Source organism: Bos taurus, chromosome 25 (genome assembly GCF_002263795.3).
Source record: "Bos taurus isolate L1 Dominette 01449 registration number 42190680 breed Hereford chromosome 25, ARS-UCD2.0, whole genome shotgun sequence".
NCBI classification, from domain to species: domain Eukaryota; kingdom Metazoa; phylum Chordata; class Mammalia; order Artiodactyla; family Bovidae; genus Bos; species Bos taurus.
Window position 1 is genome coordinate 38614268 of NC_037352.1, and position 16146 is coordinate 38630413.

The following is a 16146-nucleotide window of genomic DNA, read 5'->3' on the forward strand; positions in this document are numbered from 1 at the left end:
TCTCATCCTTTTCTTTCACAAACCTCCAAGACCCTCTCTCTGACCTCACTCTCAGCTAACGGCTCTCCTTCTGCTTTTACTGAAATTCAGTTGTATTGTGTTGAATCTCTGAGCAGCATTTGGCACTGTTGATAACTCCCTTCTCGGGACACTTTCTTTCTCTAGCCTTGGGGTACCACTCTCTTCTGTGTTTCATCCTCCTGTACTGCTCTTTCCTTCTTGACATCCTCCTCTAGATTCTAAATGTTAGGTGACCCTGGCCTCCCTCAGCTGCCCTCTCTCCTCTATCTACACTCATTCCCCAGGTATAAGTATAGCCAGTCCTGAGGCCTTATATATTATCTGTATCTTAGTAAATCCCAATTTAAGTCCTCAGCCTCTGAGTTCTTATCTTTCTGAAGCTACAGACTCATAGATCTATTTGTCTATTCACATATCTAGGGTCTAGTTTGCAATATAACGTGCAAAAACACATTCACTTCTCCCTACTCCAGCCAAAATCTGTTCCTCCTGATTTTTCCCGTATTTGTGAATGGCATCACTATTCACCCAGCTGCACAAGCCAAAAACCTATAGTTATCCTCAATTCTGTTCATTCTCTCTCAGTCTACACCCAATCCATCAACAAATCTTTGTTACATTAAAAAAAAATCCCTAATCTGACCATTTTCATTACCTCCTCCTTGACTGTGCTGATCCAAGCCAACATGTCTTATCATTTAGAATCCTGTGATAGCTTCCTAACTGGTTTTCCTGATTCTGCTCTTACCTTTCTATAGTCTATGTCCAAATAGCCACCACAGTGCTTTCAGAAAACACAAATCAACTCACTGCTGCTGCTGCCAAGTCACTTCAGTCGTGTCCGACTCTGTGCAACCCCATAGACGGCAGCCCACCAAGCTCCCTCATCCCTGGGATTCTCCAGGCAAGAACACTGGAGTGGGTTGCCATTTCCCTCTCCAATGCATGAAAGTGAAAAGTGAAAGTGAAGTTGCTCAGTCGTGTCCAGCTCTTAGCGACCCCATGGACTGCTGCCCACCAGGCTCCTCTGTCCAAGGGGTTTTCCAGGCAAGAGTACTGGAGTGGGGTGCCATTGCCTTCTCCGAAATCAACTCACAACTGTCCCCAATTCCCCAGCAGCTTTCCATCACACTTAAAATAAAATCCAAATACATTTTAAGACCGTCTACTATTTGGCTCCTAACCAGCTTGCCAAGCCCATTCCCTAGCACTCCCTCTCACTGCTTTGCAGCCACGTGGCATCACCCTGTTTTTTCTAACACACCAGGCATATTCACAATCTCAGGGCTTTGCTCTTTCTATACTCTCTGCTTGGAGCTCTTTCTTCAGGTGGTCGCCATGGCTCACTCCCTCACTTGATTTAGACCACTCTCAGTGAACTCCGGGAGTTGGTGATGGACAGGGAGGCCCGGCGTGCTGCGATTCATGGGGTCGCAAAGAGTCGGACACGACTGAGCGACTGATCTGATCTGATCTGATTATCTTCATCGCAGCTTCCCTGGTGGCTCAGCTGGAAAGAATCCGCCTACCAATGCAGGAAGTGTGGGTTCGACCCCCGGGTGGAAAAGATCCCCTGGAGAAGGAAATGGCAACCCACTCCACTATGCTTGCCTGGGAAATCCCATAGACAGAGGAGCCTGGTGGGCTACAGTCCTTGGGGTCACAACAGTCGGATACAACTTAGTGACTAACCAACAATTATCCCCATCACTCTGTCCTTTCCTCTGCTTTATTTTTCATCCGTGTGTGTGCGTGTTTCCGAACACTTACTGCCTGAGCCAGTATTTTAATTGGTTCGTTAGTTCACCAGTTATTGACTTGCCCACTAAAATACAAGTTTCATGAGAACAGGGACCTTCTGTACTGCTTTTGCTCCAATTCCTAGAACAGTGCCTGGCACACAGGAAGCCCTCTGAATATATGTTCCGTGAATGATTTGCCGAAGGCAATGGGTGCAAATAAATGCAGATCCAGGAGATTTCCACGGTCATCCGCTTCACGTCCTGGAGCTGAAACCCCCAGAGTGATAGTGACACTTCACGGGGCTCCTTTCGTCCTCCCGCCTAGTGGCGAAGTCAAGACTCAGCCCACGCCGAGCCGGGACGAAGGACAGGAGTCCCTCTCTATGGTCTTACTCCCCAGACCCCTCCTCCCTAGCCCCCTGCGTGCCTCTATGGTTCTTCCTGTCATTAGTCGGGAGGGGGCGCTGTGCGCAGGCGCGCGGTGACGCCTCAGCAAGGCCGGAAGGAGGGCAGCGGCGGCGGCGGCGGCGGCGGCGGCGACTAGGCTGTCGCGGCCGCTCCTGCTGATTGGAACCCGCGGCTTCAGAAGCCCCAGAGCCTGCCTCGCGAGCCGGCGAGTCGAGTGGCGAGTAAGTATCGGCCGCGACTCCTCGGCCGGCTCTGTGGGGCGAGTGGCGTCTTCACCGGGCGCCTCCATTAAGCCGGGGGTGGGGGCGGGGGCTCGACCGTGAAGGGCCCGGGGGGGCGCGAGCCTGGCCGGGCGGCTGCCCCGACGCGAGCGAGCCCAGGGCCGGCTCCGGGCAGCGCCGAGCGGCCGGAGCAGCGGGGCCGGCGGCCAGGCAAGAGCGACAAAGGCACGGGCGGCCGGCGGACCCTCCGCCGGTCCCGTTACTTCGGGAAGTTTCGCGGGCCGGTCGGTGGGTCCGCCGCGCGAGGACTCGAAAGCGCCGAAAGACTCGAGTTTCCTCGGCAGCACCTCCCGGGAAGCGGTGGCCGAGGAGCCGAGCGCGGCCCCGAGCGCGCGCGGGGCGCAGCGCCGTGACTTTGAACTCCGACGCCCGGAGGTGGGGGTGGGGGTGGAGCTGCGGGCTCTCAGACCCTCGCGGCTCACCTCTGGAGGGGGTCTTCTCTAGAAGGCGGCCGCTCGCTGCTGCCCACCCTCGTGAGGATTCCCCGAACCCCGGGCAGCGCAGGGAACACGAACCCCCCCGCCCCAGTGTGCCCGGAGTGCTGGGCGGCGAACGAAGGCGCTGTTCCCGCGTGGGTTGTGGCTCGAATGCCGCGTGGGGCGATTGTCGAAAACTTTGGGCCGCTCCGGTCTCGTGACCCAGCTCGCTGAGAGCCTTGAGGGGTCTCCGCAACGTCCGCAGGGCAGGGTGCCGACCTCAGCGAGTGGAGCGCTGTGATCAGTCGGGGTGCGTCGTGAGGAGCGCCTGGAGGGGGCTGGTCCTAAGCTTTTTGATACCACGAGAAGATGGCTTGCGCTGCTGGGAGTGGGCATGGCCGCATTCAGAACGCTGGCCTCAGGAAGACCGCGGAGAAACAGCCTTGCTCCGTTAGTTTTTTTTTTTTTGCAGAAGTCGTTTATAGTAGCTGGGAGTAGGAAGTGGCTGGATTTAAGGAAATAGCTTGAGAGCCTGGGGCCAGACTTTCGGAGCTCCCTGTTAACGTAAATAGAGCCTTTATAGTTTCCTCCTGAAGGCAGGCAGCAACTGCAGAAAGAGAAGAAGCCTTGCAGCCCGTTTGGAGAAGTGTAATGAAGGAAGTTGAGCTATGAGTCTGGAAGACTGAAAGTTTATGAAATAGGGTGGATGAGAGAGCCTGTGCTCATGTTAATGAGTATTTAGTGTTCTAGGCTGTGGTAAGAGCTTTACAGACGTCATAATTTTCTTTAGCTAGACACTGTTCTAAGGATTTTCCGTATATTAACTCTGAATCCTCGATAACGTGGCTTTTGTCGTCCCGTATTTTCAAGAGGGAGAAAATGAGGTGCTGAAAAAATAACTTACCTTGTAAGGGTCTAAGCTGGGACTCGAACCCATTTGGCTCCAGAGTTCATACTCCTAATTATCCTGCTATACCTGTGAATATTCAAGAAGTTCTGGCGTATTTACTTTTGCCAGGCTGTGTGCTGTGTCCTGAGGCTTTGGAAATGAATTACACAAGGGTCCTACCTTCTTGAGGCTTTACTGGTGGCTCAGACAGTAAAGAATCTGCCTGCAATGCAGGAGACTGGGTTTCGATCCCTGGGTAAGAAAGATTCCCCTGGAGAAGGAAATGGCAGCCCACTCAAGCGTTCTTGCCTGGAGAATCCCATTAACAGAGGAGCCTGATGGGCTACAGTCCATGGGGTCGCAAAGAGTCGCATATGACTGAGCAACTAACACTTTTTCAGTTCCCTACCCTCTTGGAACTCTTTTTAGCAAAGGAGGTGGATGTTAAGCATAGCTTCCTAAATATTTTATTGTGGTAGTACTTGGAAGGGGTAAGAGACAGATGAACAGACACTGGGGGTAGTCTGGAAAGGTTTTTCTCTGAGAAGTGAAATTTTAAGATGAGGAACTGAAGAATAAATAGAGTTAATTTGGTCAAAGAGAGGCAGAGAGAAGAGCCTGAAATTTCATGGCACTTTCTAGGACCTGAGCTGTGGTTTGTGCAGAATGGTGAATAGGGAAAGAAGTATGAGGTGGGGCTGGCTGTGTCAGCAAGGTCATGTGAGGCAGGGTTTCATTGGCCATGGTAAGGGTTTTGGTTCTGCCATGAAGAGATTTGTGGTTTAAAAAACAAAAACAAAACTCCGTGCTATATGAAAATTCATTGGGGGGTACAACTTGTAGACAGTATTGGGATAGAAGGGGCAGGATGTCATGAGTTAACGGAGGATTCAACTGTAAAAATATTGTTGAAAACATTGATTTCTTCCTTGTGGATTGAGGATATGCTTGCTTATCCATCCCAGTTTCCGAACCAATTTTCAGTTGACAATTGGAGGAAAAAACTTAATGTTGTATGTTAAGCTCGTTAGCCTACCCACTGAAAATTTTGAATAATTTCTGGTTTAAAACCTTTCGTGTTGTAAAAAGATACTGAGAACAGAATTTTTAGAGCTCTTTGAAACCACCTGAACTCCAGACTAATTGTTTGCATATCATCTCTGATTATGGATGCTATTTTACCTTAGTTCTTTCATTTTGTATGTATCTTGAAATTAACGTGCATTGCATTTTCTTATTCTGAACTCATCAACTTCATTGTTCTTTCTTTATAGTATCACCATCGTCCAGTCATCTGATCTCAACGTGGAGGTCAACTTTGACTCCTTGCGTACTCTTGCCCTGATGACCAGTTACATATGAAATCCCATTGTTGCACTTTGCTGGTGGTCCGGTGGTTAAGACTCCCAGTTTCCGTTGCAGGGGGTGCAGGTTCAGTCCCTGGTTGGGGAACTAAAATATGCCATGTGCTGTGTCCTTAAAAAAAAGTCCCATTGAGTCTAACCTTTATAATTAGTATCCTACATCTTTTCCTTCCTCTGCTTGCTGTTACCTTTTACCTTTAGTTCCCACTTCACTGGCTCTTGTTTACTGGGTTTTCCTGCCTCTGGATGTCTTTTGCAGTCAGTGTCTTACACATTGCAGCTTGGTCGTTGTTCCTAAAGCACAGCTCTCTGCATTGCTTCCCATTGAGTTAGAAAATAAAAATTAGAGCTCTGCTTCACTTTTCTGTTAGCAAACCACCTCTGAGCTTAGTGACTTAATACAACAGTTTTTTTTGTTGGCAGTTTTGTGGGTCAGGAAGTTGGGAAGATTTCACCGGGGACTTTTTTTTTTTTTTATTCACATGCTGTCAGCCACAGTGGCTGGGACTGGAGGATATACTTCCAGAATGACTTCTTTATTCAAATGCCTTGTCTGCGGCTGCTGGAAGACGGCCCAGCTGCCTTTCCCTCTCCATGTAATGTCAGAGCTTTCCATGTGGTCTCTCCAGTAGGGTAGTCAGACTTCTTACATGGTCACTCTGGGCTTCCAGAGCCCTTGATGGAAGTGCTACTGTCTTAAAACTGAGCATGGAACTGGCAGAGCATTCAGTTTAGCTTAAATACTGCTGTCTCCCCTTAGCCTTCCCTGACTGCCTGACCTCTCTTAACTGTAATAGTCTTTGTATTGCAGTAAAGACCATACTTTGTAGTATACTCAATTGTGTGCATATTTTCTCTCACTGATGGAAGTTCTGTGAGGCAAGATCCATGTTGGATTTTCCTTGTTATTCCCTATGAGGCATAACACAGATTCTTTAAGTGTTAAGTAAATAATACCAGTTTAGTGCAGAAAAATCAAAATTTAAGGAAGCAAAAATATAAACCTACTGCTTAGAAATAACCATTATCAACTTTTTTGTGTTAATTTGATATTGATTACATATTAGTACAGGATTACAAAGAATGGCTATCTAAATATTAAGATGAGAAACTAGTATTTGAATGAAGAGCAGTAATCATTTATAGACATTTAAAAAAAATATGCTTGGAAGTGGTTTGTGGGGGCTGGTATAACCTGGGCATGTCGGCTTCTCCCAGCCTGGCCTGGCTCTCCTTTGCCCTGCTTTCCTTAATTACCCCAAAATCAATGTTGCAAAAGTGATGGGCATATTTTTGGAGATTATTCTGGAAAGCAGCAACACCACAAAACCCCAGGACCATGCAGTATTAGGAGCATCTGAAAGGAAAAGCGGAGAAGTGATGTGAATAGAGGAATAAGAAGGAAATAGTTTGCTTAAGACAGACCTAAGGACTCTGGTCACAAGGAAGCAAAGATGCAGTTTTGACATGAGAACCATGGATGATTCCCATCTTTTCCTGACTTCCTTTGTTTTCCAGATTTTCTATAATGATGTAATTTTTTATTACACTACATTGTGTAATACTTTATAACTGACAAAGAGAATGAGAAACTGGTTGTTGTCACATAAGCCACGTTACTTGACTACTTAAATATGGCTGTGATGAACAGCTCCAGTCTCTGGCAGAGGAAGCTATTTTCAGAGTCACTCGTTCATTCAACAACTGTGAGACACTGAAAGTACACTTATGAATAAGACAGAGTCAAGGGCATATGGAGAAAACAAAATGTGAACTCTTTCTCATCATGTGTTGATTCATTCATACAAGGAAGAGAAGAGTTTAAAAAAAGATCGTTAGGACACGACAATTGTGGGAAGTGGAAAGGAACATAGAAGGAGTACCATCCAGATTTCTTAAACTCTTTCAATATTACCACATGAGATTCTTAAAAAAAAAAAAAAAAAAGAATTCTCCACTGAGTAATGAATTGATGAATACATGCTAATTTTTGGTTCTAATTTGGAAGCTTTAACTGGTATATTTGACCATAAAGTATAATCATAAATGTATTTTTATAATTAAAGGCAAGAAATAATTGAACTGTTCTTTCATGAAAGGCATTTCCTATTTCTGAACTCCACTTTGGTGTCTGATCAGTAAGTAAAAAGACATGTATAGGTTCTTGTTAACTTCCAGAGGGGAAATAAAATTTCCTAAAGAAGGAAGTAAAAGTTTTATGTGAATAGTTACAGTACTAGTGAAAAGTAGCTTGGAAGAGGAGAATAAACCCCTCCCACCCCCACCCTGGTTGGGCTTTATTATCAACCCTTATTATTAACAAAACTGTACATCTGCTCTCTCCATTTCACAATAATAATAGTCATAATGTGGCCCTTACTGTGTTCCAGGTGCTGTACTAAACACTTTATATATATTTAACTCAATTTCAGAACAGCTGTATTCTCATTTCATGAAGAAAGAAGTTAGGCCTGAAAGATTAAGCAGTTTATGCATAGTCACTGATATGACTGGTTGGTGAAACCTGGGTTCATACTTAGTCTGATCTGAGCCCAGATGAGAGGACTGAATGTCAGGAAGTTAAATGACCTTTACAGAGAAGCTAGTCAGGAGTAGAAATTTCATTATCAGACTTCTCTTCTCACTGCAGCTTGGGACCACTGTACATGCCATTGATGAGGAATCTTGCTTTTAAAGCAGCACTGGTAATCTGCTTAACTACAAACTTGACAGTCTAACCAAATTAGATATAAAATAAACCACATTTTCCTTTGTTTTCCAGTGTAAAATTGAAGGAATCTAGTTGTGATAAAAAAAAGAAATAGGAAATTTGGATATTGGAATTAAGTGTTCAAAGTACTTTTTGAAAGTTGTATTGGAAAGAAAAACACTTGAATAAAGGCAGTTGAAAGTGGACACCAAAGCTCTTTCCTTTATACTGTGCCGTTTGGAAATAACATCATTATTGTTAGTTCAGATGAGATACCTAAGCTTATGCTTGGATTTATAATTTTTAAACATTGAGATACCTTTGTCCAGTTATAGGTACCAGAAAGTTCTGTTGTAATATTTAAACACAGTCTTGCTATAAAACTGTAGTATCTTATGTTGAAAAATTCTGACATTATTTGATTGTCTCTTTATAGACATCATATTATGAGAAGACATAGTTTAGGGCCTACCTCTTTTGAAGCACGTGGTTTCTCTCAGGAAGACAAAGAAAACAGATTTTCTTGAGAAGAAAAACCTTGAGTCGGTAGGTTACAGATAGAATCTTGGAACTAAAAAGGTGCCGTAGCAGTTAAAATTGTCCCCCTTTGGTTCTTACTTGATTTTCATTCTTCTGATGTCCATCAGAGTAAAGCAAGAAAATGGTTCAAAAATCAAACTACAGAAAGACTTAAATAATCCTCTCCTCTTGACCCCCAAATACTGTTTCAGAGGGGCAAGCACTCTTTTTTTCCCCTGATGGTGACTTTTTTCCTCTCTAACCTTGCCATTTACAAGAAAAGAAAAAGAGCTTATCTATGTGGCTGCACCAGGTCTTAGTTGCAGCGTGTGAGCTGTAGTTCCCTGAGCAGGCATTGAATCTGGACCCCCGGCATAAGGAGCTCAAAGTCTTAGCCGCTGGACACCACCACTCTTAATAATTTTTTGGTGAATAGAATATTTTTTTAATTTTAATGTATAATATTTCAGTCTTTGCTTTTGTGGACAACATTTTTTCTATCCTGTTTAAGATATCTTTCCATGGGGAGGGAGGCGGGACTGGGGTTCAGGAGGGGGCCCACATGTACACCCATGGATGATTCATGTCAATGTATGGCGAAAACCACCACAGTGCTGCTGCTGCTGCTAAGTCGTTTCAGTCGTGTCCGACTCTGTGCGACCCCGTAGACAGCAGCCCACCAGGCTCGCCGTCCCTGGGATTCTCCAGGCAAAAACACTGGAGTGGGTTGCCATTTCCTTCTCCAATGCATAAAAGTGAAGTCGCTCAGTCGCGACCCCATGGACTGCAGCCTACCAGGCTCCTCCATCCATTGGATTTTCCAGGCAAGAGTACTGGAGTTGGCCCACCACAATATTGTAATTAGCCTCCAATTAAAATAAATAAATTATTATTTTTAAAAAGATATCTTTCCCAGGTCTGATTTTTGAAGGTATTTTATGTTATCTTCCAGAAGGTTTATTATTTTACCTTACCATTTAAATCAACAGTTCACATAAAAATTATTTTGTCTAAGGCATATAGATGAGGTCTAGTTCTTTGATTTTCCCTATCCTCCCAAATTACAGCTTTCCAGTACAGTGTCATACAGTTTAAAAATCGTATTTTTACATTGCTCTGCGAGGCTACTTTTGTCATAAATGTCCACATGTAACCAGATCTGTTCCATTGGTTTTATTTAGCCAATACTGCTGCTGCTGCTGCTAAGTTGCTTCAGTCGTGTCCGACTCTGTGCGACCCCATAGACGGCAGCTCACCAGGCTCCTCTGTCCCTGGGATTCTCCAGGCAAGAATACTGGAGTGGGTTGCCATTTCCTTCTCTAATGCATGAAAGTGAAAAGTGAAAGTGAAGTCGCTCAGTCGTGCCCGACTCTTCGCGACCCCATGGACTGCAGCCCACCAGGCTCCTCTGTCCATGGGATTTTCCAAGCAAGAGTACTGGAGTGGGGTGCCATTGCCTTCTCCGTTGCCAATACTACATTGCATTAATTACTATAGCTTTATAACAAGACTTAATATCTGATAGTATAAATTCTCCGTCTTTTTGTTTATGAATGCTTTGCTTTTTCTGGGGTCTTTGCTTTTTCTTGTAAGTTTTATAATCATCTAGTGCATATCCATTTAAAAAATATGAGTAAGGCTGTATTAAACTTGTACACCAATTTGGGGAGAACTGACATGTTTACATAAGATAATCAAGCATTCCAACCCATGAATGTGTATGTCTCTTCCTTTATTTACTCTTTAATTTTTCTCAGTGATGTTTTACAGTTTCTATGGAGAGACAGAATAGTTCACCATGTCACAGATAGCAGAATATCCTTGTTTTTTGTAGCTGAATATTATTCCATTTTCTTTACCCCTTCATCTGTCATTGGACACTTAGGTCGTTTCCAAGTCTTAACTATTGTAAATAGTGCTGCAGTGATCGTGGCAGTGCAGATATCTTCAAAATAGTGATTTCGTTTCCTTCAGTTATATACCCAGAAGTGGAATTGCTGGATCATGTGGTAGTTCTGTTTTTAAAATTTTGAGGAACTTCCATGCTATTTTCCATAGTGTCTATTCCAATTATAATCCCACCAACGGTGTAGAGTTTTCTTTTTCCATATCCTGCTAGCATTGTTATCTCTCATCTTTTTGAATGAATGATAGTCATTCTAACAGGCAGAGGTGTTTTTGATTTGCCTTTCACTGATGTATAGTAATGTTGAGCACTTTTTAATATCTTAATTTGGGATATTGGCTTATTTGTGATTTTTGCCATTGAGATGTACGAGTTCTTTATATATTCTGGATTTTAGCACCTTATTAGGGGTTATGATTTGCAAATATTTGTCTCCCATTCAGTAGGTTGTAGTAATTGAGTTTTTAATTTTACTTTTTAGAATATCTTTTATTTCCTTTTATTTATTTTTTTGTTGAATTTCACTTTTTAAAAATGTATATCCCATCTAGTCTTTGATCCTCTGTTCATCTTTTGTATGTTCTTTTGCAGGAATTTTTTTTTTTTTTAATTTTAGTTTTTCCTCTTCTGTTAACTTTAGTTATTCATTTAAAAGACTGAAAAAAATTTTTCTTTTTAGTGGTGTTTTCACTTTATAAAGACTTCCCTGGTGGCTCAGACAGTAAAGAGTCTGCCTGCAATGCGGGAGACCCGGGTTCGATTCCTGGGTTGGGAAGATCCCCTGGAGAAGGAGATGGCAGTCCACTCCAGCACTCTTGCCTGGAGAATTCCATGGATGGAGGAGCCTGATAGGCTACAGTCCATGGGGTCGCAGAGTTGGACAGGACTGAGCGACTTCACTTTCACTTTATAAGCTGAGGATGCTATCTTGACTAGATATGTGGGAAGATACTCCTTCATAATAATTCTCTTTTTCTTTTTCACACCCTTTGGAATAGGTGGTCGCCATGTTTAGATATTAGCAAGCACATAGGTGTATGTCTGTGTTGGAAAATGGCAGAGGGAAACAGCAGTGAAGAGGTGATTCACTTAAACAATTTCCACTGCCACCGGGGACAAGGTAAGTGTGCCTGTTTTCTCTCTTTCATCATTGCTTTTTCCCTTAGTCTTGTTATATCATATTTGAAATTAATCTGTTTTGTACCATGTAGAATCCAGAAATGTTTCATTTTCAGACCTCAGAACATCAGATTTAAATGGACTCATCAGACTAGAAGTTTGTGTCAAATGGTGATACCTGCTGGCATGAGTGAAGTTTAAGAGTCTTCCATTACAAGAAGATTGAATCTTAAGAGATAGGAGGGTGGGAACAGTGGTAGTTCTCAGTTTTTGAAGGAATGGTGATCGAAGAGGAGTACAGTTCCTCTAGGGCTGTATGTTCTGATTGTACTTAAGGTGCTGCTAATGCATTTCTGGCCCCCTCATACAAGGCCTAACTTCTTTTTTTCCAGAAGACTGTGGTTTAGCCTTACAGGGAATTTTAGGACATGTATTCCTTGACTGTACAGTGTTTAAAATACGGGGAAATTCATTGATTCATAAAGGGAAGGGACCCTTCATTTCTTTAAGATTTCAACATCACTCATTATCAGAGAAATGCAAATCAAAACCACTATGAGGTACCATTTCACACCAGTCAGAATGGCTTCGATCCAAAAGTCTACAAATAATAAGTGCTGGAGAGGGTGTGGAGAAAAGGGAACCCTCTTACACTGTTGGTGGGAATGCAAACTAGTACAGCCACTATGGAGAACAGTGTGGAGATTCCTTAAAAAACTGGAAATAGAACTGCCTTATGATCCAGCAATCGCACTGCTGGGCATACACACTGAGGAAACCAGAAGGGAAAGAGACACGTGTACCCCAATGTTCATCGCAGCACTGTTTATAATAGCCAGGACATGGAAGCAACCTAGATGTCCATCAGCAGATGAATGGATAAGAAAGCTGTGGTACATATACACAATGGAGTATTACTCAGCCATTAAAAAGAATACATTTGAATCAGTTCTAATGAGGTGGATGAAACTGGAGCCTATTATACAGAGTGAAGTAAGCCAGAAGGAAAAACAGAAATACAGTATACTAACGCATATATATGGAATTTAGAAAGATGGTAACAATAACCTGGTGTACGAGACAGCAAAAGAGACACTGATGTATAGAACAGTCTTATGGACTCTGTGGGAGAGGGAGAGGGTGGGGAGATTTGGGAGAGTGACATTGAAACATGTAGAATATCATGTAAGAAACGAGTTGCCAGTCCAGGTTCGATGTGCGATGCTGGATGCTTGGGGCTGGTGCACTGGGATGACCCAGAGGGATGGTGTGGGGAGGGAGGAGGGAGGAGGGTTCAGGATGGGGAACACATGTATGCCTGTGGCAGATTCATTTTGATATTTGGCAAAACTAATACAATTATGTAAAGTTTAAAAATAAAATTAAATTTAAAAAAAAAAAAAAAGAAAAAAAAAAAGATTTCTAAATGCATGTGAAATTTCCTATCAGATCCTAATTCACAGTTACACCTAGGCTAAAAGGAAAACAGTTACGCTGATGAGTAGAGAAGATTATAAAGTCCATGGAAGAGGTTGTACCTTTTTTTATGTTTTGCTATTGATAGTACTTTGTATTTATGAAGACTTTTTTTCCCAGCAAAAGATAAAATTTTATATATATGGCTTTCAGAGCATTTAAAAATGAGCAGGGAATTCCCCGGTGGTCTAGTGGTTTAGGACTCCGTGCTTCTGCTGTAGAGGGCGCAAGTTTGGGGAACCAAGGCCCCACATGTCATGAGACACAACCAAAGAATAAATAAATAAAATTTAGAAAATTTTATTAAGCAGATAAATAGAGAAAATAAATTTGCTTAAGCTATGCAAATTATAAAAACAGAAGAAATACCAATTTTTTAAGCTATTATTGATAGCATATTCTAAGTTGGTAGTGATTATAGCCATAATGTGTTGTTGTTTAGGAAGTTTTAAATCCTAGCTATATTTGTATATATGATCAGTTCCGTATTTTCCAAACATGCATATCAAATTAATGTTGTGGGGTGTTTTTTTTCCTAAATCGGATCTTAAATATACTTGAATAGAGTTTCTTTAAGAACAACTAATTCTGGAAAACTACTAACTTTGGAGATGTATTTTTCTGTTCAACAAACTTTGTTTTGCACACATAGTGAGGATTTGTTTAGACAGAGTTGTTTTTATTAGCTGTATTAATAATTTCTATTGTGTCATCCCCTTAAGCGTTTAAGTTTTTAAATCATCTTTATTGAGGTATAATTTACATATAATAAGTGCACACATTTTAACTATATTTAGTTCAGTGACTTTTGAAAAATGAATATACCCATATAACCACCACCACAGTCATGATGTAGAACATATCTAGAAAGATTCCTTTATGCCCCTTTGCAGGCAGTTTTCGCCCAACTCCTGACCTGCTTTCTGTCACTATACAATTTCATATAAATGGAACCATACAGTATGTACTCTTCATACTTGAATTCTTCAGCACAGCAGTTTTTTGATTCATCCATATTCTTGCATGTATCAGTAATTCAGTTCTTTTTAATTGCTGAATATTATTCACCTGGAAATTCTATACCCAGTGAAGGTAGACTTAAAAATGAAGGTGAAATAAAGATTAAAATTACAAGAATGAATAAAAGATACATTATGCAAATAGTAACCCTCAAAACAGAGCCTTCAGTTCAGTTCAGTTGCGTCTCACTCTTTGTGACCCCATAAACCGCAGCACGCCAGGCCTCCCTGTCCATCACCAACTCCTGGAGGCCACCCAAACCCATGTCCATCGAGTCGATGATGCCATCCAACCATCTCATCCTCTGCGTCCCCTTCTCCTCCTGCCCTCAATCTTTCCCAGCATCAGGGTCTTTTCAAATGAGTCACCTCTTCGCATCAGGTGGCCAAAGTATTGGAGTTTCAGCCTCAACATCAGTCCTTCTGTGAACACCCAGGACTGATCTCCTTTAGAATGGACTGATTGGATTTCCTTGCAGTCCAAGGGACTCTCAAAAGTCTTCTCCAACACCACAGTTCAAAAGCATCAATTCTTCGGCGCTCAGCTTTCTTTATAGTCCAACTCTCACATCCATACGTGACTGCTGGAAAAACCATAGCTTTGACTAGACGGACCTTTGTTGGCAAAGTAATGTCTCTGCTTTTTAATATGCTGTCTAGGTTGGTCATAACTTTCCTTCCAAGGAGTAAGCGTCTTTTAATTTCATTGCTGTAATCGCCATCTGCAGTGATTTTGGAGCCCAGAAAAATGAAGTCAGCCACTGTGTCCACTGTTTCCCCATCTATTTGCCATGAAGTGATGGGACCAGATGCCATGATCTTCGTTATCTGAATGTTGAGCTTTAAGCCAACTTTTCCACTCTCCTCTTTCACTTTCATCAAGAGGCTCTTTAGTTCGTCTTTACTTTCTGCCATAAGGGTGGTGTCATCTGCATGTCTGAGGTTATTGATATTTCTCCCGGCAATCTTGATTCCAGCTTGTGCTTTCCTCCAGCCCAGTGTTTCTCATGATGTACTCTGCATATAAGTTAAATAAGCAGGATGACAGTACACAGCCTTGACGAACTCTTTTCCCTATTTGGAACCAGTCTGTTGTTCCATGTCCAGTTCTCTGACCTGCATATAGGTTTCTCAAGAGGCAGGTCAGGTGGTCTGGTATGCCCATCTCTTTCAGAATTTTCCACAGTTTATTGTGATCCACACAGTCAAAGGCTTTAAATTATCAGATAACATACACAATTCAGCCAGAAGTGTCAATGAAGATAAAAGTTTTTAAAAAGTTAAAAGAGTCGGGGAAGATAAAGCAATTCTAATCTCTATGTGTGTAGTAATATGATATCAAAATATACAAAGAGAAAATTGACAGAACTGAAAGGATAACTGGACAAATCCACAGTCAAAATGGGAGATTTTTAGCATGTTTCTTTCAGTAACTGAGAGAGAGCAAACATATACAAACATTTGTATGAATATAGGACATTGGAAGAACATGATCAACAAATTTGATACAATAGACAGGAATGTTGCACCTAATATGTTTTCCAAAATTGACCATATTTTGAGGTACAAACAAGTTTCAATTTCCTACACTACTGGTGGTAGTGTAAGTCGGCATAGACAATTTAGGAAGCTGTTTGACATTGTCCACTAAAATTGAGCATATGCTTTCCCTCAGCACTTCTGGAATATACCCAGCTGAAATGAGTATACCAAGATAGATATGCAAGAAAATTCATAACAGTATTATCCAAAATAGCCAAGACTGGAACCAGCCCAAATGTCAAATGTCAACAGAAAAATAAGTAACTTATTCATACATATTCATGTAGTAGGTTACATACAGAGGAAACTGCATAATGCAACATCAACATCATGGGTATATCTCAGATGTGTTATTTGCATGGAAGCCAGAAATGAGAGAATATACACTCAGAAACTGATCTGTGGAGTTAGGCTCCTAATGTGCTAGAAATGTATTTACCAACATTGGTGATGGTCACACAGGTAGGAGCCTTTTGTATGAATCATAAACTTAGTTCTGTATGTTTATATGTGGTGTTTTGGGGAGTATCTTGTCAACCATTGGGATTCACTGTGAGATGATAGGTTTAAAACCAACTTTTTTGCTGGGTGCCCCAGGCTTGTTGTCTGTCTTTTTTTCTGGGCCAGTTCTTCCTGAGAGGAACCTACAATTTCCTGCATGTAGAATCTGAGACTGTCTGCCAGCATTCAAGGGGCCAGTTAACAGAAGGCAGCAGAGTCACTCACTATGACTG

General features: G+C 42.3%; 1 protein-coding gene across 9 annotated transcripts in view; it reads left to right on the forward strand.

Annotated features, from left to right (window-relative positions):
- Positions 1 to 2233: 2233 nt before the first annotated feature.
- RNF216 (ring finger protein 216) overlaps positions 2234 to 16146 on the forward strand; it is a 120695-nt gene continuing 106782 nt past the window's right edge. For 3 of the 9 annotated variants that reach the window (XM_005225169.5, XM_059881389.1, XM_059881388.1), the window contains exons 1-2: positions 2234 to 2392; positions 11255 to 11376. In XM_005225169.5, the coding sequence (XP_005225226.1) occupies positions 11310 to 11376 (67 nt within the window). In that variant the 5' untranslated portion in view covers positions 2234 to 2392; positions 11255 to 11309. Of the gene's footprint in view, positions 2393 to 8267; positions 8378 to 9531; positions 9650 to 11254; positions 11377 to 16146 lie in introns of all 9 variants that reach the window. The other 6 variants (XM_059881384.1, XM_059881387.1, XM_059881385.1 and 3 more) reach the window with 5 other exon arrangements.